At 40.0% G+C, this 22,564-nt stretch overlaps 1 protein-coding gene across 4 annotated transcripts in view; it reads right to left on the bottom strand.

Moving 5' to 3' along the window:
• sdk1b (sidekick cell adhesion molecule 1b) overlaps window positions 1–22,564 on the bottom strand; it is a 296,949-nt gene that overhangs the window by 142,908 nt on the left and 131,477 nt on the right. For all 4 annotated transcript variants that reach the window (XM_055009968.1, XM_055009969.1, XM_035943818.2 and 1 more), the window contains exon 5: window positions 4,977–5,110. In XM_055009968.1, coding sequence (XP_054865943.1) covers window positions 4,977–5,110 — 134 coding nt within the window. The remainder of the gene's footprint in view (window positions 1–4,976; window positions 5,111–22,564) is intronic.

Below are 22,564 nucleotides of genomic sequence, written 5' to 3'. Positions count from 1 at the left end.
CCCCCGGCAAAGTTGCAACCATATTTTATTATTTATATATAGTTTAATGCTTTATAAACCCTCCACACACACGACACAACACCACAGAGCAACACTATGTGCAGCGATCAGAGGTCTACTTGAAATGGACAAGGCGAGATGCTGAATGCTACTATACACAGGAGACAGAGGAGACTGATGCTACAGTCGCTGAGCCAATCAGTATCCAGTGCTGTACACTATGCATTTTATTTTGATTAAATATCTTTTAGTATGTTTCAATTATTACTTTTTTAAATATTTTTTTTTATATTGTTTTCATTTTATTAGGCTACAAAATGCTTATTTTACCACAAAATTATTAAAATAATGTAGCAATCACAGAGCTGGTCACTGTGACTAAACTGTTGTGCTGCAATACACAATGGGGGTTTGAATGTCATTATTGTGGTTTCTATTAGTGTTACAGTGTTATTAGTGTTTGTGCTTTATTGTGTGTTTGTGGTTTAGTGAGCCTAGATAGTTTGGTTAAATGTTATATTGTGAGGACCATGAGTGTGAAGTGTAGTGCGACTGTGACTTCCTGCCACAATTCGCTGTCCGTGTGTGACAAAATAAAAGCATCTGCCAGTTGCAGAGTGCTTTAAAGGCAGATATCCTTTCTCCAGCGCCATTCTTCATCACAGCTCGCAACAATAATAAATATGTAAATATATCTATATACTGCAAAATCCCGTGATATAGCAAAAAATCTGCAAAACCAAAACCAATTTAAAAATTTGCAATACAGTGAGACTGCGAGAAGTGAATTTCGATATGGTGAGGGACCACTGTATATACCCAGTAGTGCAAAATGACAACTGCGAGAGTGAGAGCAGTGCAAAAAGCAAGAATTTTGTTCTTAGTGCAAAAATATTGTACAAGTCTTAATTTAAAATGGCCGACATCCTGTTGTGTTTTGAGTATGTGTGTAAGAGGCTTTACTGTGCACTCTGATGTGCTACATATGCCAACCAAAGTAGGTCTATGTGGAATGTGCTGCGGGGGCTCAATTTTACAAATATTACAGGAGGTTGGACATGTTTTGGGCTTCAAAAATGCATTTATTTTGTCGAGAGAAAATCTAATAATAATTCCTTGTATTCCAATGGTGCTCAGACCCTAACAAACCGAAGCTGCACCTTGACTGCGACCCTCCCTCCCTGAAGAGGCTGTAGAGACATGATCTACGGTGTTGACTGTATATTTGAGCACTTAGAAATGATACATGTCCCTCTTTGAAATTCAACCTCTGTCATTCTGTCATGTTCCGTCGGCGCTGATAACGGACGGAAAACGTCTTCTGTAACCGTGTACATTGTTGTTGGTGGTGATAAAAAGCTCCAGGAGCTGTTTATTTTAGAGGCAGGCTGCATTTCCAGCGATTACAATGTGTGACCTCTCACCAAGCTGTTGAGCTGCTATCAATTGTGACTGTTCCAGCTCGACCACGGATGACAGTTAGTGCTTTTTATTTTCAACAGTCTGGGCCACACTTACAGGGTAGTGGTCAGGGACATGCAGATAATGGATCTGTCAAGTACGTAGGTCACACAGTTGGTTGTCTACCACTTTTCTCAGCTCTTGTGGGCTTTATGGATTAGTCAGGTTTTGTTGACTGTCGGTACAAACAGCATGAACATACAGAAATGTGACTGTATCTTCCCTGTTAATGCCTGAGCTTTTGAGTGAGCGCAAGACCCACACAAGGAGCTTTCATCAACAACAGTCCTGACACAAACAGGATGTCGGCCATATCCTGAGTCTACACCCATGACTTACTTCATTAATTCTTTCTGTCTCTTTCTCCACCAATTCTCTTTCTCGCTGGTTCTTGTCTGTTGAGCACAATGCTTAAATCAAAGTAAGAAACAGGAGAATAGAAAATAGGTATCTCATTTATTCGGGCGAATTTATGAAAAGAAAGACAACATTTTTAGAAATTTGACTGACAGCTATGAACTTCTGCCTTCAGATCCCGAACAGGCTGCTTAATGGAATGGAAAAGAGAAAAGGGGGTAGACAGGAAATGGAGAGAACAGATAGGACAGGAAATGTAAAAGAAAAAAAGAAAAAGAAAGAGAGGTGGCACAGATGAACAAAAACACAATTTGCATAAGTTCCTTCATATGATTTCTTGTGTCAGCTAACCTGGTGAACTGCTCATCACTTCAGTTCAATTAAATTTAATCCCATTTTGCCATATTGGATTCTTGTTTTTCTCAAATTCCCTATGAGTAAACCTCGGCTGATCTCTGTCAGTAAGAGATCCAGCCTGCAATTCACTATGTGTAATGTGTAACATATACAGTAAATAGAAATACCAGGGATGTCCCGATGCATGCTCAAAGACTGAGATCAGGGCCAATCAAAGCATTTTTTAACTGATTGGGACCATCTAAGCGTGACTGCTGCCATGCAGGTGTTGTAAAGGAAAAGCAAGTAATTTATGCTGTGTTGATATTTATTTGAACTACATATGTAACACTTTAACATTTCTACATTCTTTACATAGGATATTTTGCATTTTCTATTTTCATGTTATATTTTTATTTAACACACATTTTTGCTTATTTATCTGTATTTATGGTGGTGGGAACTGTACTCTTTCTACTATAGCAACCCAATTTCCCCTCTGGGATTAATGAAGTATTTCTATTCTATTCTATTGCTGTTCTAGTTGGTGTACAAATGATTTGGTCCACAAAAGGGGTCTTCTACATATATCTCTTTGTCGATCCCGGTCATTAAGTGTCACAGAAGTCTTTGTCATAGTTACCCATTGCTAGCTAAACTCCCACAATGCCCTCTGTTTGACTCTTGTTCTTAACCTGTAAATAATCAGTGTTGGTTGTGTACAGTTTTAGCTGCAAAGCTGAACATCTAACATGCTTCAAATTCATCTGGAATGGCATTCCTATACCTATAACTAATTGACTGATGGGCTGTTAAAGGGTTAAAAAATACAAGATCTATTGTCTCTACGTTGTTCTTCCTGTTTTTAGTACTCTTTGTTTGTCTCCCTGTTTTTCTGTAATGTCTTGTTTTTCTATTGTTCCCCTATCTCCGTAGCCAATAACTGAATCAAATATACTTTTATATAGCAAAGGATATTTACTCAGGAAATGTTTATTGGAAAAAAAAAACACACACGTTGCACATGCAGATGTTTATGACCGTAGACTGATCAGTGAGGCCTAACTACACCCTTACCATTCCTAACAATGCCCAAGCGAGCACTTCACGCTGACAGCTGTAACAAGGTACTGTGCCTATATTTATGTGATTGTGTGTGTGTCCATGGGTGCGCATTTGAGACAAAGGATGCCAAAGGATACAACCCTGTAAAGAGAATCTAATTAAAACTCTATACAGCCACAAGGGACAGAGAGCTCACTCCCTCCCTCTCACTTAACCATAGTGAACACTTCAGCTGAAGGACTGTTAGACAGTAGAGTCAATCCTCTTTCCTCCGAGGAGAAAGGATATAGAGAGAATCATGCAGCAGTGAAGTGATTCACTGATAACAGCCATGACAGAGAGGCTAAAATTCAAACATCAAACTTTGCAGCTCCTGTGAATGAAGGTTATTTCCCCCAGAATGAAGAAGGGGGGGGGGAGGGGGGGGGGGGGGGTCAGAAACCTCACAACTCAGTAAATACACAACACAACACACTCAACCGCTGGTCAGTAACAACTGAAGCTAATGCAGTAGACCAGCCAACAATCCTAAACACACTGTCAGGCTATAACAGCAGATGTGGATCTCAACCAGCTGCTTCAATTGTTTATAAGACGGCCATAAAGCAGGAAAAGACTACATTTAGTAGGGATGAGATCATGGATGAAGAGGCACAGACCTGTATAGTCTATAGAGAATCTACTATCTACACAAAGATTAGAGTCTTTGCATGTCACAGTGTATGAATGGATCATAGCATCATATTCATGACAACTTAATGTTGGTTTCTGACAGCTGGTTTCATTTTAGATCTAGTTTCAGAAACATGAAATTTGCTTCAAGTCTATCTTTAATCAGATCTTTTTGTCTTAACTCAGACGTCTTTTTGACGTCAGTTGATGCTTTGGTAAGTTCAAATGTCAAACCAAAGGTCAAAAGATGATTTGTCTGTTGTGGAGTTACTGCACTCCCTGCAAGCCAATTACTGTTCTTGGCAAAACAACTTGTGACATGGCCTAATATCTGCTTATCTCTACAAGACCATCTGAGTGCACATTCTTCTGTTGCTGCATTATGTTCACTTCAGATTTCCAGGGTTTCATATGTAAGAAACCAAACCTGCCAGCTTGGTTGTAGGTGACTTCATATATCTGCACAACGTAGAAGAAGCAACAGTGTAGAATTGCATCTCAACCACTTCAAAAGCAGGAAGGGATGATTTTCACATACACTTACATGTAGATGAGTTTTAGGAGCGAAATCAACCAGTGAAGAGGGACTTCAATTTGCTAATAATGATGTGAGCATATGTATGTTGCTGCTAATCAAGAGTTCATATCTGCTGCTGCTCAAATCATTTTTAAGTTGTATCTAGAATGCAGGTTGTCAACAGTAATTAGGCTACCACTGGGCCACATACTGGGCCAAACTAAAAGCCCACATTTTAACTGAATATTTGATATTTTCTTGTAAAGTGGATTCAGATCTATCAAAATGATACTGAGCCTCAACTCTAGTTATAAGACACAGAATCTAATCAAGCTTATCTACAAGCAAAAAAAAAAGAAGTAAAATAAAATCCAATAATGATCAGGCAGCAATTACCCAGCAATAGAAATTCTCTTCTTTGGGGGATTGATGATGCTGCTTCTTTCATTTAGAGTAAACTGATTCTGACGTTGCACATACTGTTAATCAGCAGGCTTGTTTGCTCCGATGCCAAATCTTACACCTTCAGTAAAACTGTCTTGTGTTTTTGTTTTTTTGTTTTTTTTACCTGAAATGCTCAGGTAGACAGCGGGACTCGTCACATTCTCCCCAGTCATCTCGTTCACAGCTTCTACATGGTAACGTCCTGCATCCGTTGCAGTGGTTGCCAAGACAACCAGCTGATTGTCCATAGTGATTGCTCTGTAGGGCACAAGTAGGACACACACACAACAAGGGCTTAGAAAACACAATAATAACATCTTAAAGTAACACATGTCTTCTTCGAGCAAGGCACTGTCTCAGACAAGAACACTGCTCAAACTAAGACTCTTGTCAAGAGAGGAATATTTGGTACACGGATCATTTAGAATTCATAAGGGGGGGAGGAAACGTTGAATACAAGCATCAGAAAGGAAAGAGGATTCGGAGAGCTTAAATAAATCTCTTCTCCTGTCTCAGATTGATATGTGGCTCATTTTGTGCATCTTTCATTCTTTAGGCCATTCTTGCTGTTTGTGCATTGTCTTCTGTTCTTCCTCCTTTATAACAAATCATCCTCATTTCCCCACATACCAGCAGCAATCAATACAGGCATGCACAGTTGCAAACCCACAAAATCTAAAATTGTTCTCACTAGAGCACACAGAGATAAGAAAGGCTCACTTACAAACAGATTCGGTGTTGCTGTTGCTTTTCAGGGGAGTATAATAGGAAGAGTTGATTTTGGAGGGAGATGGTGTGGGAGAACGGGAGGGTAAAAAATATATATGCGTAGTGCTCAGATTTTTATGTGTTTGAACTTGTCTGTCTGGCAACAGATGCCAGCAGGCAGGAAGCACAGGATTATGTTTTCAGTGATGCTACTTCTGTTTTGAGCATGTCAGTGGATGGAAATCCCCCCAGTATTCTAACCGGAGAGCTGACACTGAAATAAAATCAATATGACCAAAGGGAGAATAAAGCATATTAAAGTGAGATAACTGTCTTTTATTCTTACAGACTCAGTCTGTTCTGTGGCCTGTACAACACACACACTGCATGCTGTATTCATATTGAAAAGGCCTGTGAGACAAACTTCTTGGGAAATATAAATAAGAAATAATAGAAGAAAAGAAGCTACGACTGTGAATACTGAATGTTTAAATCCATTTTTTATGGGGAAAAGTAGTGTGCTTACATGTGGGTAGACATTATTCTGATGAACCAACATCTGCATGTGTGCATGCCGGTAAGATATTTGTATTTGTCTTGAGCATTGTCTTACAGTCCTGAATTGCCAGCAACGGATGTGCCCCAAAACCTGATCGGCACAAAGCCAACTGGCACACCAAACGATGCATGACAACCTGAATGGATACCAACAACACTGCAAACAATGTGGACTAATAAACACAAATGTTCACATGGTTCTGAGCATCTAAGCCTAAGTTGAGAATGTATTTCAATGTCTTTGCCAACACGTTAAAGCTGGAAAAGATTAAATTAGTTTCATTTACAGTGGCGTCTCAACTACATGTTGCTTTTAGAGCATCAGATGATAAAACATTTGGCATCATCAGTCCGCCCTTGCTGCTATGTAATAAGCAGCATGCAGGCACAACCAAATGGAGCAAAACCAATGTGATTATCAGCATCCATAGCTTAGATATGGATGTGTTGAAGCCCCACAGTCCTTCACAGCAAAGTGTTTGAATGAGCAACAAATGAAGATGGAAAGTATTGATTGAGGAGAGAAAAGAAGAAGAAAAGAAGAAGAAGTGAAGAATTCCTGAGCCACAGAATATCGCAAGGTTGTTTGACGACACTCCAACAAACACTCTCACACAGACAGAATTCCTCGGGTCTAATTTTATTCAGTGTGATTTCCCAGGAGAACCTCCACAAAAGCCAGAGCCTCAACCCCAACACTGACACTGGCTGTTTGTGTATGTTGTTTTTTGTATGCATGTATGTGAGTGCTTTCAACCGCATCTCACTGCCTGAAATAGAGGCTTGAACCAAACCTTCCTCTTGTTCTCTGTCACTTATTCCTCAGCGGGGACGGATTGTTCATCCTCACCGAGGTCTATAATGCAATTTATAGCTGTTAAGCTCATTAACTGCGCTGACCCGCCCATTTTATCACATCTGTTTTTATCCGGCACATGCTGATTAATAGACGGCGAAACCGAGCTTCCACATGCCTACAACTGAGTGCGGAGAGAGCCTGGGAGGTTCAAGGGAATCTAAATCCGCCAACTTAACATTCAAAGTCAAAGGAGCTCTGTAGGAGGATGTATGAGAATGCAGTAAGACCAATTAAGATAGCATATTAACATCTGAGCATATGTTGAGTTAAAAGTATTTGTTCATGGCGAATCTTCCCTCATTTGCATATCCCATTTATACGTGATGTTTACATGTGGAATTACTCGTGATGACACAGGCTGATGGCGACTGCGATTTGCTTCATGCTTTCATTTATTCCAAATTGGGAGGTCTCGGGCTTCATTTCCCATTAAATCTTCACATGGAACTTTGCTATCGAAAGGCAACATAGAGGGGGGGGGAATGAAATATGCCAATAAGAAGTGAGGCAACAGAGATTATGGGCAAAAAATTCATTAAGAATTCCGTTCGAAAAATAATAAAATGTCCTTATTCGTTGTGAGTAGCTGCAGGGTGGTTGTACAATCTCATGGTAAGAGTTGCACTGAAGCAGGACACACTGTCTGTTCATTCTGACTGCATATATCATCTTGCTGAGACGATAATATGACATGAATTTAACCAGCGACTCGCTGCTCTCTTTTAGGTTTTTAATTAATTAAAGTGGACAAAATTGTTCTGGCTTTTAATGAAACACAAACTAGATTGTAAAGCAGCACATGACTCTGCATGCTTATGCGCATGCGAGTGAGACAGTTTCTCCAAAAGGCAGAAGAAATTCAATACAGCAATCAGCTTCATCCTACCTCCTCTTCTCCTTCTGCATTCCTCCCTGCAGCCCTCATCTTCCCTCAAAGAATAAAAAACAACCTCTCCGACTCATTCTCTCAAATCCCATTTTCCATTCTCACTCAGATTACAATCTGTGCATTTCTTTCTTGGTTTCCTTCCAATTTTCTTTGAATCCCCCCCCCCATATCACACCATCATTCTCCCTCCCTCCATGCAACTGTCCAGGCTTACCATCCTCCTCTCTCCTCCCCCCCGACTTCTCTGAACCAAAGCACCGAGCCAGATTGGTCTTTCATTTAAGTGTCTGGCCCCAAGACTTAATAAACACTCATGGGTGTCCGCAATGCAACACTGACTGCTGAAAACACACACACACACACACACACACACACACACACACACACACACACACACACACACACACACACACACACACACACACACACACACACACACACACACACACACACACACACATCCGAATGTGCCAAGAGCTAATTAGCACACACGTCGCAGGCCAGAGGATGAGTGAGCGAGATAGTGTGTAAATGTGTTTTATATCTAAGTGTGTGAGTTCTGGGGACCAACTCTGCTGCCAACGGAGCCCATCCTGTCCCCGCCTGCCCTCCTCCTCCATCTCCGATAGGCAGCGTGCCACCTCCTTAACCCACAATGCCTCTGACACACACTGAGACTTTGGGGTGGAGGAGTGTGGCAACGGGGCAGAAGGAGGGATCCTCCACTGTAAACCAAGTCCAGACAGCAGGCTTTTTGGCAGCTTCGTCTCCAGAGCGAGTGCCTGCCAGCCAGCCAGCCAGCCAGCCAGCCAGCCAGCCAGCCAGCCAGCCAGCCAGCCAGCCAGCCAGCCAGCCAGCCAGCCGCCCACACATCACGCTGCATACACTCACACACCTACTCACACGGGACCATTCACTGAGCCTCACGGCCGCTTTAACTGCCTGTTTACTTTGGTGTTTAAGTTGGTCGTCACATGACTACCTTCTCTGTGTCGATGATTGATAGCCAACACACTCGGGCTCATATCGGTTGAATGCCACACTATGCGAGCCTCTGTGTAAATCCTGTTTATAAATGTTTTTCAAGTCATTTTGTTATTACAACTTTATGTTGGGTCGAGGTATTCAAATTCTTTAAGGATTCCTGTACTCAAAATTGCCTGTCAGACTGAGTTGTGGTGCTGTGTCCTCTGTCCCAAAGTAATTGGTAACTATAAAACTCAGCTGCACTGGGGGAAGCTTCTGGATCATCAATATATGCTTTGATATCTTTTATTTTTGGCTTGTGTTGGAGTCTGACATTAAAAACATAATAAAGCCAAAAACCGAAAGAACGTTATATTGCCTCAGGGGATTGCACACGTCTTCTGAAAAAATGCCAATCAAAGCAACAGCTATGACTGTCGAAACACTGCTTTAGGTATATAGTTGTTTATTAGTGTTAAAAATCAAAAAACCTTCTGATGGCGTGCTGCTGTCTCGCAATGATACAGAAATTTTTAACAAATCCGTGGATCAAGACTATAAGACACATCACTGCCAAAATCTAATGAGGTGGTCCTTGTGTCATTTCTGACCTTCCCTGAAAATTTCAACCAAATCCGTGAGTCTGCTTTTGAGTCATGTTGCTAACAGACAGACAGATTAACAGAAAGACAAACGTACACCCATCGTCACAAAACTCCGCTGCGTTCCTTAGTAGAGAGAAAATTGTAGAATTTTATTAGATCAAACAACTAATATATTTGACCTGCTGCCATTAGTTGTCATAACCTATGATATAAATGATGAAAAGGCATCAACATTTAATTGAGCCATGTTTAATTTTACTTTAATTCATTCAAAGAAAAGTATCACTGTGCAATTTCTGCAACATGACATTAGTCGTTTTTGTGTCCAGTCATTTGTCAACTACAGCTTTAGATGGCAGTGGCTGTCAGTTTGTAAAGACCTCAAAAGTCTGGAAGCACCACAGACAATCACAGAACTAAAGGTGGGTTGCACAATATGCAGATATTCAGTGATCAAATACACAAACACGTGCACGACTTTACATCTGTTTGCTTGTCTCCTCGTTTATATTGTATTTTAATACAGTCAAACTCCTAACAAAGCTCTTCTCATTGCTATATTTTTCCATTGTGGATGGAAATTGGAGTTTTTTAATTGAGAAACAAACAATACTAAATATTTATCGTAACTTCATCGGACTCTAGGTGAACCTGAACATTTTCTTCAGCTTGAACGCACACTGACTCCGGGTGAACACAAAGTTGGTATTTGAGTATTTTTCAGGAAGTTTCTGGCAGCCAGTTACTGTTGTAATGCTGTGGAGCAAATTGGGCACAAAGAGAAGCTGGAAGTCTCAGATGATCTAAGGTTTGGTATGCTACTGTAATGTAACAGTAGGGAATGATCCTGGTGGTAAAAACAGAAAACAATGAGAACTTTTCTCCAACAGTTACATGCAGTTTTGGAAAATGACAGATCTGTTTTTGTAATGGGATTAAACTAACTGAGTTAAGACTGAGGGCTGGAACGCTGCCAGTTCCTCTTGACATTCTGCTGCCAGTAGCTTGACAGTGCCTGCTTTACTGATTTTCCATGCGTAGTTTAAATGAACCTATTGTTAACACCGCCTGGAGCTGGAGATTTGTTTTACAGTATATTTGCTGAACATTCTTTAATCCTTTTGCCCAAATGCAAGGGCTCCAAAGAATTATCTTTACAAAAAAACATGTGTTTAAGTTTCTGAAAATGTGGGAAACCTACAAGTCAAGTTAAGATTTAAAAGTTCTGTCAACTTATCATGTCATCTTCTTTTCTTTGCTGCTTTAAAAAGTGAGGCTTATTCTGTGTGAAACTCACATTTTTTTTCTCAAGTCTAAAAAAAGCATCAATATTTTTTTTTTCTTTTCCCATCCCAGCAGTGAAGTGATGCAGTAATGGCACCAATTTACAGCTCAGCCGTCATGAATATAAGATGTGTTTGCTGCAAACAAAAGGCCAGCCACAGCTCCAAAATTCAAAACCTCACAACTGCAACAGAAATTCATAGATAGGTCTTTAGAAACACAGCTTAGTATGATGTTATCAAAGTGTGTTTACATCAATAATGACTTTTAGCACAGCAGCAAAACTGGCTTGCAACTTCAAAAGTAATCAATACGCTGCATAGCCTTCAATCCATCAATTTTTTCTGCTCTTTAATAATGCTTACGCATCAAAATCTGGTTCAAAAAGGGAAAACTGTGACATTAATCACGCTCTAAGCCTCATACTGCATTCGACAATGCAGTTCCTAAAAGACAACCAGAGGTGAAGGAGAGGAACTGGACCATCTTTGGCATTCGTGCTGTGAGGCAGTACTTCCAAAGCCGTTATAAATAAATCCCTCAAACACTTAAAACATTAAAAGTCTGCTGCTCTTGTATCTTGTAATCAACAAAAGGGAGAAAACAAAGCATTTACAAAACAACTCTGCATCTCTATAATAGGCTTGTTGGAGCCGAACCAAATGAGAAGAAATAATGGAACGGGGCTGCTGATGCATCAAAAATGCGCATCAACTATTTAGAAGGCCTGGATTTAGTCTATCTCAATTTAAATCAAGGCCAAATCATTTTGGACCGCATTAAAATGATAAAAGGAGAACATTCATGTCTATTAAAGGCACCCGTCGGGCACATCCAGAGCCACATAATCAAACCTGTGAGCATGCAGCCTCCGACGGGACACGAACCGTATGATCTAAATGATGTGATCACTCATAAATGGATATTTGAAAAAATACAACTACATGCAATTAATCAATTAACTGAAAATGAATGGTAAACTATCCCGCAGCGGTTTTCTCTCATCAGAGATGCCGGTAAAGTCCAACTTTCTGTCAGTGACGCCGATCAATCAGAAGCTGCTGGCTGGGTTGAGGTCTGGGCTCAGTGAAGGCCAGTTCTGCTGCGTCAAACTCAGAAAAAAATACGTCTTTATGTATCTGCCATTGCACTTGGAGGCGTGTCACATTACAACACCACGCTTGTGTTGTCTCTTTAAGAATGATTGTATGCTCTGCTGTGGAACTGTCACAGAAACAGTCGAGTGTTTTCTGCAGTCTTACCTGAAATAAAAAGAGCCTCTGCTGATATCAGAGGAAAATGACTACATTTGTATGAAACACATAAAGCTGAAAAGAAGAGGGGCTCTAATTCACACAGGCTGCAGAAAGGCTGAAGGCGTGAGCACGCTCATAAGACCGTCATCAAAAGTGAACGTGTGATGAGATGCATCAAGGCAGGTCTGATTCAGCTCAGTGGGTGACTGATAACCACATTGTCTGTTTGCTTTGTGGCAATTAATCTAAGCAGCACATCACAGATTTTAAAAAAAAAAATGAAAGGGAAACAATTTTAGGGAAATGGTTCAGGGGATATGACAGGTGTGTGTCGCTAATACATGGATTCTTGGGTAAAGTCAACTGTTGGACAAATTGATTTCAACAGTATTATAATGTGAATGATCTTAATCTGGAATATGATCCGCCTCTCTCTACTGATGGTGTCATTATAAAATAACTGTTGAAATTCTGGACGCACGACACAAAAGAAGAACAGCAGCAGGCGGGCCAACATCCTGAAAGACGTGTTATTATGAATTCTTCTTATCGGAGAGTGCGCGGACTTGAATGCAGATAATCACTGTTACTGTACGTTAATTATGTGAGCTCTGTCTCTGGCGCCGTGTTAGCTCGCCGTTTAATCCCTTAATTGAGTCATTAGGCGGCAGCTGCCTGTGCAGAAGTGATCTAAGTTTTCTCCTTCATATATGAGCCACTTCTTTAATGAAGAATGTTTTTTTTTTTAAATTTCGTATGTTAATAAATTCAATAACAAAGTTAGCTTGATGTACAGCCTAGTGCATGTTATGCTGTCAGTCCTGCTTCAATGTTGAGGTTAGCTGAGGCTGTGCATGTGAAAGCACTAATTTACTAATGTCTGGCAGTACACTGTCAGAGTTAATGTGTTTATTCATAAATGTTGCAGCTTAAGAGGAGGCAATTCTCAAGTTCCCTCTCTGGCAGTTTTAATTTCAGAAACTTCCACTACTGAGTATCTGTGCAGCAAACAACCATCTGGAATCATGTTAATGTCCTTGTTCTCCCGAGTATAGAAGCCGCACATCATTTGGTGACTTTGTGCTCAATGATAGGTCTGTAGTGGCCGATACCGAAGATAAAAATCACCACTTCAAGTCAGAACTGTCTGAGTAAAATCAGAGCAACAACAGGATGCAGAGATTTGTGAGGTAGATTAACAAGTGACTACATCTGTGGGGAGAATTCTGATTCTGATTTTATCTTAAACACACTTGTGGACAATTTAGAGTTACCAGTTTACCTGAGCATGTTTTTGGACTGTGAAAACCCACGCATGCACAGGGAGAACATGCAAACTCCACGCAGAAAGATCCCAGGCCCAGATCCAGCCAAGCTGCAAGGCAACAGTGCTAACCACGGAGTCACTGTGCAGTCCCAAACCAAACCCACACATCAAGACATTTTCTGTCATTATATATACGACCCAGGTCCCCTCACACATCAAAACTGTATTTCAATTTCTGTCCACACCTTAGTGCTGGGCGATATGGAAAAAATCATATATCACAATATGGATTATTTTATATCACGATAACGATATATATGACGATATACCACAACAAAGTATGTTTTCAGTTATTCTCTGAAAAGTTTGACAAAAATTTCATTGCTTACTTTTCTCCATGAAACTTTGACCTGTTGCTAGGGCTGGACCCAAATATTCGGTCCCCATGGTGGTATGCGAATATTAATTTTGAGATCGGAATATCATGAGTTAAGTAACGTAAAGCATGTAGCAAACCCACGTGAGAATCAAAGAACGTAAAGCAGCGTCATGTAGCAAAAACCACAAGACGGAGTTTCTTTGCGAAAAATCTCTTTTTTATTCTACTTTATTTTCACGTGTATAAACTTAGAGTATGCATAGTGACAAGAAAACACTAATACAATCGTCACAGGCTATTTAATGATAAATTTGCTGTAATAATTGATAAAATTAGGTTAGAAACGATAGAAGAGAAATGGCACGATAGACACTTTTCTATCGTTCTCACGATATGTATCATCATATCGCCCAGCACTACCACACCTTATTAATACCTCAGAAAAGCCCGATCTAAAGGCATTCTCGGCTAAGTTCTGTGTCATGAATCTTGATGATTTTTCCGCTCGGTGAAATACAGCCCTGCATATGTGACTGCACGTGAGACCAATAAAGACATGTTGGGGAAAAAAAGAACAATGGTAGAGATTACAACAGTAATGAACACTAATGTGTTTGTGAGAGATTTTAACAGCCCCTTCACTGACTCAGAAAACATTTCCCTACCTTCCACCCTACACACTCTGCAGCTCTGTGACTTGTAATTAACGGAGTGCTTAAATCACAGGCTCCAATCCTCAATCACCTTTACAGTTTGTTCAATTGGTCTAACGGACTCAGAAAGGGAGACCTTTCTGTGGTCACTCGCCGCCTTGGCCAGTTGCCACAGCCGGTAAGTCCACCATAAAACCCACACAGCCTAAGGCTTTCAGTCTGAATGTAATTGGTGTGTGCATATGAGAGGCAGAGAGAGAGTAGGAGTTAGAGGGGGCTGCTGGACAGGCTACGTTTGTTTAATGTCCCCTGGCATGGCCGGAGGGACCGGCAGAGAGAAGTGGAGAGGCGACGAAACAGGAAAGAAAAGCAAAGCAGGGCAAGGGGTGAGATGGAGGCAGGAAGAGAGTAGAGGACGGAGGGATGAGGCTGGATGCTGAGTAAACAGAGGAGGTCGGTTTTTCTCTCCATTCGTTGTTTGTTCAGCTACAAGAGCTCCACCACTCACTTCCTCTCTGCCTCTCCTTTATGTCGTTCACACACTGGCAACCATTCACCTATGCACACACCGAGCAGCATTTGCTTTTCATGATACAAATATGTCATAACAGGTTGTATTCAAGCTGCAGTGTAAGACCACGTTCTTCTCATGAGGGGACTGGATGGATGACAATGGCTCCTTTTGTGTGACTGTGTGTGTGTGTGTGCAGCTGAGTGTTGTAGTCCCATTAGGTGGATGGATCTCTAGACGAATGGTTATTATCCTAATTTGCACTAATTATGTCTGCTTCCAATTAACCGCACAACTGGCAGTGACTTCTCTCCCTGTCTTTCTGCCTCACACATTCTCTCTTTCTGTCTTCCTCTCAGCCAGAGAAACACACCTGATTCTCAAACACCATCTCTCCCAGCTGTTTGGCGACACAGACCGGCTGATAATCTGCACACTTGAAAAAAAGCCGTAATTTTCTAATCCTGGTTCACGTGACTGCTTGAACCTGAAATAAAGAGAGCGAGTCCAGCCCCATGCTTTATATTCTGCTTTTACAAAACAGGATTCCCTTGAATTTATCTGCAGGCAGGACTGGGAGACTTCGTTTCATTTAGTAGTTAAAGCCGTTAAAGCTGCAGCGAGTAGAAAACTGGAAAAGGCAACATAAAAAACAGCTCTTGTCTTGCAGCACTTCCCTCTCTCCTCTGTCCCAAACCTCTCCTATTAGACCAACGTGAGCAGCGATAGCGTAAACACAGTCGGGCTAAATGTCGATATTCACCTGTGGCTTCAAACAGGATTTGAGCTCCTCTCTCCAAAGTCAAAGTCTTCTGTTTATGCCATTATGCCACAACGTCTTGTGCCCTCAGTGTAGCTCTTTATACTCTCTTTCATGATTTGGGAGAAAATAACAAACTGAGACTGAGCCAAGTCGAGGTGCAGAAGTCTAATTTCCTCTCAGAACACTTTCAGTATGCTGGAAATTTAATATGAAGTTTTCTGCACACTGATGCCAGAAAATACTGTCCAGCCCAGCTTTAAGAACAGACAGCTTGAATTGGCTTGTATGTTCAACCTCATATAAACCAATAAAGCCATCTTCATCTAATAAACTATTACTTGATTGGTTGACGTTTGAAGACACATTTTTGCACTTTGCAAATAAAGTGATCAATCAATTAATCATAAAGATGATAATTTTGTTGTACTCCAAACTAAACACCTAAAAGTGTGTGTAATTTATCACATTAACTGTGTTTCTATACAACTGTCAAGCAAATCTGAAGCACACTTATGAATGTCTGAACAGAGTGGTAGACACCAGAAACAAAACTGACAATCAAGAAGAAGAAACAAAACAACATTTTTGAAATTTAGAACATAAAAATAGAGAGAAGTCTTCAGGAATTGTTTTCTAACGGGAAGGTTGTAATTATTCTTTCAGGTCGGCTGGTATCGGCCAGCTGAAGTCAGCTGATCTCATAGGAATGAAATGTTCATGACTTTAGAACTTATTAACACAACCGGTCGAGGCAGACGGCTGCTTTCCCTGAGCCTGGTTCTGTCAGAGGTTTTTTTTTCCCTCCCTATCTCAGGTTTTTTTTTCGCTCTTTCTCACCATGACTCATAGGTAATCCAAAGGTATCTTTGGATTGTTGGGTTTTCTGTTCTCTGTTTATAATCCGTAAGGTTTGTACCTTACTATGCTAAGTGCTATCAGATGGCATATGTTGTGAATCTGCACTGTACAAATAAAATGGAACTGAAACTGAATTAAACAAAAGTGTTTCTGTCTTCTGAGAAGCGCATAAACTCTTGCAAAATTGGGCAAATATTCTCAAATTTTGTCATTTCCATTTACTTTTTCTAATGCAATACTTCAAAAGGTATGTGAAAATAAATTACAAAAACACAGCTACTGGTGCAAATGTTGTGTTGCTCACTAATTGAAAACACACAAATCCTTAAAATACAATCAGAGATATTACAGTGTAACTTGGTGAATTAAATAAATGGTGCCACATAATCTTTAATACATTTTCATTATCTTATGGTTTGCAGTCTGTCATTATATAAAATAACCCTAATTGAAAAGATAAGACGCCATTGCACAGTCGTACTTTTGTACAATAGTACAACGAAATTTGAGTCTCGTCCACATCGATGCTATAAAAAAAATGACATGCAATTATCGAAAGATAGGCATATACAGTTAACTTAACATATCAGTTATGCAATTGTCAAAAAAACATATACAATTATAAAAATAGAAAAAATGGGGCTATCAAATGAAATTAAATTAATAAAAAACAGACATTCTAAACATCAAAGTATCAAAATGCAATTATCAAAAAAATAAAGACTACATATATAATATAGAAACATTACATGCCTCTATCAAAATAAATAATGTGCAGAATAAAGAGTAGTAAAGTGACAGCGGTATAAAATGAGCTGTAGACAGAATAAGTTGTGTAGCATTTCTAAAAGTTGTAAAACACAAACTGTTGTCTGTGTATTATTACACTCTGTGGATGTTGCTTAAATATGACAACAGCTTTAATTTTGTTCAATGTTAAGTGCGGCAATTTGACACACAACGCATTGTGAATAACAGATATTGTGTACCTGTGTAAATATGTATGCTCACACTCGTACTCTGTATGAACAGGGTCACATATTGTTATTGAAATGTGGACAAATTGCTTCCTGGGGATTTAAAGGTCAGTAGTACTACTACTGAGTAAACAAGCTTAATGTTCCTGCTCGATTATCAACAGTGCGACACGACCACACAGTTACAGCATCTCCTGAACAAGTATTTTTAACTGATACACTTGTTACCATGGTGATACAAAATCAATACAATGCAAAACAAACAAACAAACAAAAAAAAAAAACGATTCTGCCTAGAGGCAAAGACATTTTAATTTATATTGTTCTGTAAAAAACATAGACTCTTGCTCTCATAGATCTTGTGTTGTGCACAAAGTCCTGCAGCTACACTGTCAGTGAACGCATCACTCATACTGACCTGTTCTTCCTACAAAAGCTGTGCACAGCGACGGAGATTGCTGTTTTCTTGAAACGAGGGAAAACATTTGCAAGCACAAATTTAGGACACGAGCCTGAAATAATTCCAAATAAAAGGTAGGATTTGGTCAGGACTGGGCAGTGTGGACGTGTGGATCTGTATTTCATGGTCACTACAAATGTATTTCAGTGTGAAAAAACTTGATCGAAAAGGCACGTACATGAAAGGGCATTTTGTTATTTTTAGACAACCATGTCTTCACGAAATCAATTCATGTAAAAAGGCACCAAATTGCAGTGCTCGGTATAAATGCCACGTACCTCCTCAGCACCAAATTTACCCGCTCTGGTGAAAGCAGCTCGTTTTGGAGGCAGAAAATTGCGCAAGAGCTGACGTAAATGTGTAAGCTGGTTCTGCAGAAGCACAAACTAAAGAGGTCCTTGAGTGTGGATAGAGTTGTGTGTAGCAATGCACATATTTGAGTGCATGTGTGTTTTAGTGTGGTGTACTGTAATTATCTGCTGAACGAAGGTGATGGTGATGAATGAGAAAACTGTGGCGTGATGCAGCAGCGTTACGAGGGGAAAAGAACATAAGAATGGATAGCTAAGTGTTTGAACTGCAGACAGAGGACACCGGGTCACCATTTTAAACACTGCAAATGCATTTCTTTCTTGACACAAGACCCCAAGTCATAAACACTTAACTCCCATGTGAATACATAAGCAGAGAGGTTAGAGCACAGAAAGCAAGAGCATAATTTCCCGAGAGCAGGAAGTGCGAAAATTTAGCTTTTATTTGTTTGAGAGAGAAAGAAAAACTTGTGACCTTCTGGTTATTGATCCACCTCTCTGATCTTGAGGATGCAATCTTTTGGCTCTGATATTAACCAGTCAATCAGTATTATGTTCTTTGTGCTTGGATGTCCCGGGGATGTCTGGAAACTTAAAGATTTATCTACAATGTGGAAGAGGGTGAACCAGCATGAATGAAGATACTCTCTAGAGAGACAAGTGTGGAGTGAGAAAAATGTACTTACGACCTATTTTACATTTTCATAATTCAGTTATTCACTTGGTTTATTGTCTCATCTGTTCCTCCTGCGGTAATCAGCTGCCAGCCTCCAACAGAGTGTCAAAATCAAACCTTCGTCATTCACTCCTCGGTGCACAGAGCAGTTTTTCACTCTCATTCTCACTCATTCTCCCCTTTGGTTTCCTTCCCTCTGTTTTGTTGATAGGTTAAGAACTCTTACCGATGACAGATGTGGGTGTGAGTGTGCGTGTGTGTGTGTGTGTGTGCAGTCTGGTCAGTGATGGATGTGTGTGTGGCAGGTAATTAAAAGTGTGATTAGTGGATAATTAAAAGAGGTCTCTGTCTTTAGAATATTTAACGACTTTAGACAGAGGACACACTAAAACACACACTTGCGCGCGCGCACGCACGCACACACACACACACACACACACACACACACACACACACACACAAGCTGGCAGGTGGGAGTGTGTTGGTTCAGACTGTAATGGGGGAATAATGATTTCTGAGATGATATAGGATACAGGCAAGGAGAAGTATGTATGGAGGTAAAGGGAGGGAGGTGGAGATGGACTTAAAGAAGCAGATTAGATACAGACAAAAGACACTTCACCTTTCAAAGATACACAACCTGAGTATTAATCATCATCAGCACGGGCCACACAGGCTGAACACACACACATACACACACACACGGACACACAAACAAACACACAATTCTCTCCATCTTTTCAGTCTGTCTTTGAATGATCAGCTCAGACAGAAGCAGATGCTCTCTGGCAGACAGAAATAAACGAGCAGAGAATCATTAAACCTGCATTCCTACACACACAGAGCTGACGGAACTGAACATGTAAAAGGAATTAGAGCTCAATTTACACCTGGTATTAAAGTGATATTAAAACACAGGCTTCTGCTTATTAAGAGGTATTCGAATGGATTCTCTGCACTGTGATGTGATGTCATCTATCCACAGACTTTTCAAAGAATCTAACAAAATATTGAGTTGATACAACAATGCTAATAGCCATGCTAGTAGCTCTGTGAGGTAGGACTTATTGACGCTGACGCTTTGAGCTGCATGTCAACATCAGAAATGGTGACACGCACACAAAGACAATGCTAATAATGAAATTATATGTTTAACAGATAAAATCTTTGGCATATTCACAGTCATAGTTTACTGTGACAGCATGATAATATTTGCTAATATCTGCAAACACTGCAGCTGATGGGAGTATCATTAATCGTGCTGGTACGCAGCAATGAAACCAAAACTGTGGACAAATTAATGTATGAGCCAGATAAATGAATTGTTTAAAATCAATCCAATAGCTGAAGAAATATTTAATCTATACCAAAACATCAACCTGCTAGAGCCCATATATGAGGTGAAATTGAAAAGTCCTGAGACTGCCTATAAAAATTTAAGACCGTACCCAACTTGACCACCATCCCAGTTGAAGACGTCTTTTTGTGACATGACACGGTGCTCCCAGCACTTCTGCAACACTTCTTCCTGGAAGTCGTGCTATGTAAACATGTTAAGCACCATCTGCGGTGGGTGCTAAACCTCCTAAATGTGTCAAAAGAGCGAACCATCAACTTGAATTTCATTTTGAGGAAGGAGGAAGGATTTACAGGGCATCAAATCTAGTGAGTAGGGTGGATGGAGAGCAAAGGTTGGATTGTTGTGGCCAAAAAAGTACATTCGCATGTCAGCACCAACATACCATCACACAACAGTTTAAGACAAATTTTTCCCCTCTTACACCCTGCCTTGACAGTCTGACAATTTTACGATGCACAACCTCATGAATTCCTCTGTGAAAACTACAACTTCTTCTTTGGTGGTAACTGCAGACCCTCCTTTATATCACCTTCACATCATGATGATCTTCCACTGGAGATAGGTTCATCCCAGCTGCTGACTGCTGCAGAATTTGTGGCGTATCGAGGAATTGCAAATGTGCACCTCACAATCGTTGCAAAAACGCAAGTAGCACAACTCCAATCACATAGTCTCTGTTTGAACATGTTGCAGGCATGCAACCACAAACAGTCCCAGAACCTTTCAATCGCACAACGTAGAACAATTTTAGGGTAAAGCAAAGGTAGTTTCATCAAACATTTCAGTCTATATGTAAATGGTCGGACTAACAGGCCTAAAACAAAGATGATAGGTTTGGGTAAATATAATCAGATACAGGACAATGTTTTTACTTTTCATTTGGGAGGAGGTTGTGTTTTCTAGGAGGTGAAAGAAATGATGGTCAGGCAGTTTTTGCCACAGAAAAGAGGAGAGAGGTAGAAGACGAGCCTGTGGATTAGTTGAGCCATCCCTTGTTTCTAGAAAACCATGGAAGAAATATTTATATTTTTAAAGAAGTATCCGTTATACTCTCCCAGTGAAGAGAAGGAGCAAATGCAGTAATAGGGAAGCACATTTTAGTTAACAAAACAGTTTTCTGTTGTTCAAAGTAAATTTTTCATTGATGAGTAATGAGTCTGAAAAATTATTGAGATGTCTGAAACTATTTCACACGTGTCAGTGCATTAGCAAGCTACATTGTGAGGCTAAGCATGAAGTTAGCTCTGAACTGCCTGGATGATGCACTTTTGTTAAATGGTTTCTGTGGGATTAGTTGAGCCAGAAAGCCAGGGTTAAGATGATTACTGGTAAACAATTACATTACTGTAATTCTGTAACATATTTTTACATTTTATAACCAGAATGATGTGACATTTTGATTCTGAGACCACTGGAAGACAGACAAGGCTTCAACTTTTTTTAAGGATTTGGAGAGAGCTGTAGGAGAAGTAAAGAATGGGAAATCCATACGTCATGTGGCAGATGAAGATCGACAGAATGACTTTAAAGTGATTCATAGACAAAAAAAAATCAATAAGGAACCAGAACAGGGTTCAAGAGAGCAGGATATGTCCACCAGATCTTAGATGAAGAAATGGAAACCGATCTTACATTATATCAGGTATAAAATTTTTAAGTTAACTTCAGCATAACTGATGGCACAAATTTTCGCCAACATGTTTTCTCCAAAGGCTCAATTTACCCCTTGCCAGAGGCAAATTGAGACAAGAAAACAATTTTTTGGAAAGCCATATTTGAAAAATTGTTTATTTTAGATCCAAACTAATTATTCCCAGGGATGCCCCACATCCTGAAGTATATGTGCATGTTTTAATTTTTAGACATACTGTCATGCCTCCACTGTAACGACACCTTGAGCAAAAAACTGGCTCATTTTACCCCACCCTCCCCTACTACTGTACCCTGGCCATGCAGAGAGTCCTGCTGGTTCTACACCATGAGTACTTCTTCACAAATCTGAACACACACTATGAAATGCATACATAAGCTGCAGACGAGTACGGCTGAGATCTAAATGGGAGTTTTGGAAATTCAGCCACAGTTCTATGATAATATGTCCTGCATGTGTTTACACCTTTCATTAGCATATGTTTTCTTTATTCAGACAGTCAGATACAGATGGCATGTTAATACCAGATCCAGGGGTCTTAGTAAATGTAAAGTATTAGCTTAGTATTAGTGAAAAAAAAAACAAAATAAAACAGTAATGATGGTTTGCTTGATATAATATAAATAATTTAAAGGAAAATAAACAACAGCAGTTAATAGATGCATATTTTGCAATCATCTGTGTCAGACTCACATCTGTGTCCACAGTTGAGGAAGCTTTT

Source organism: Amphiprion ocellaris, chromosome 4 (assembly GCF_022539595.1).
Source record: "Amphiprion ocellaris isolate individual 3 ecotype Okinawa chromosome 4, ASM2253959v1, whole genome shotgun sequence".
NCBI classification, from domain to species: domain Eukaryota; kingdom Metazoa; phylum Chordata; class Actinopteri; family Pomacentridae; genus Amphiprion; species Amphiprion ocellaris.
The sequence above is the reverse complement of the archived record's forward strand: the minus strand, read 5'-3'. Positions and strand labels throughout refer to the sequence as shown.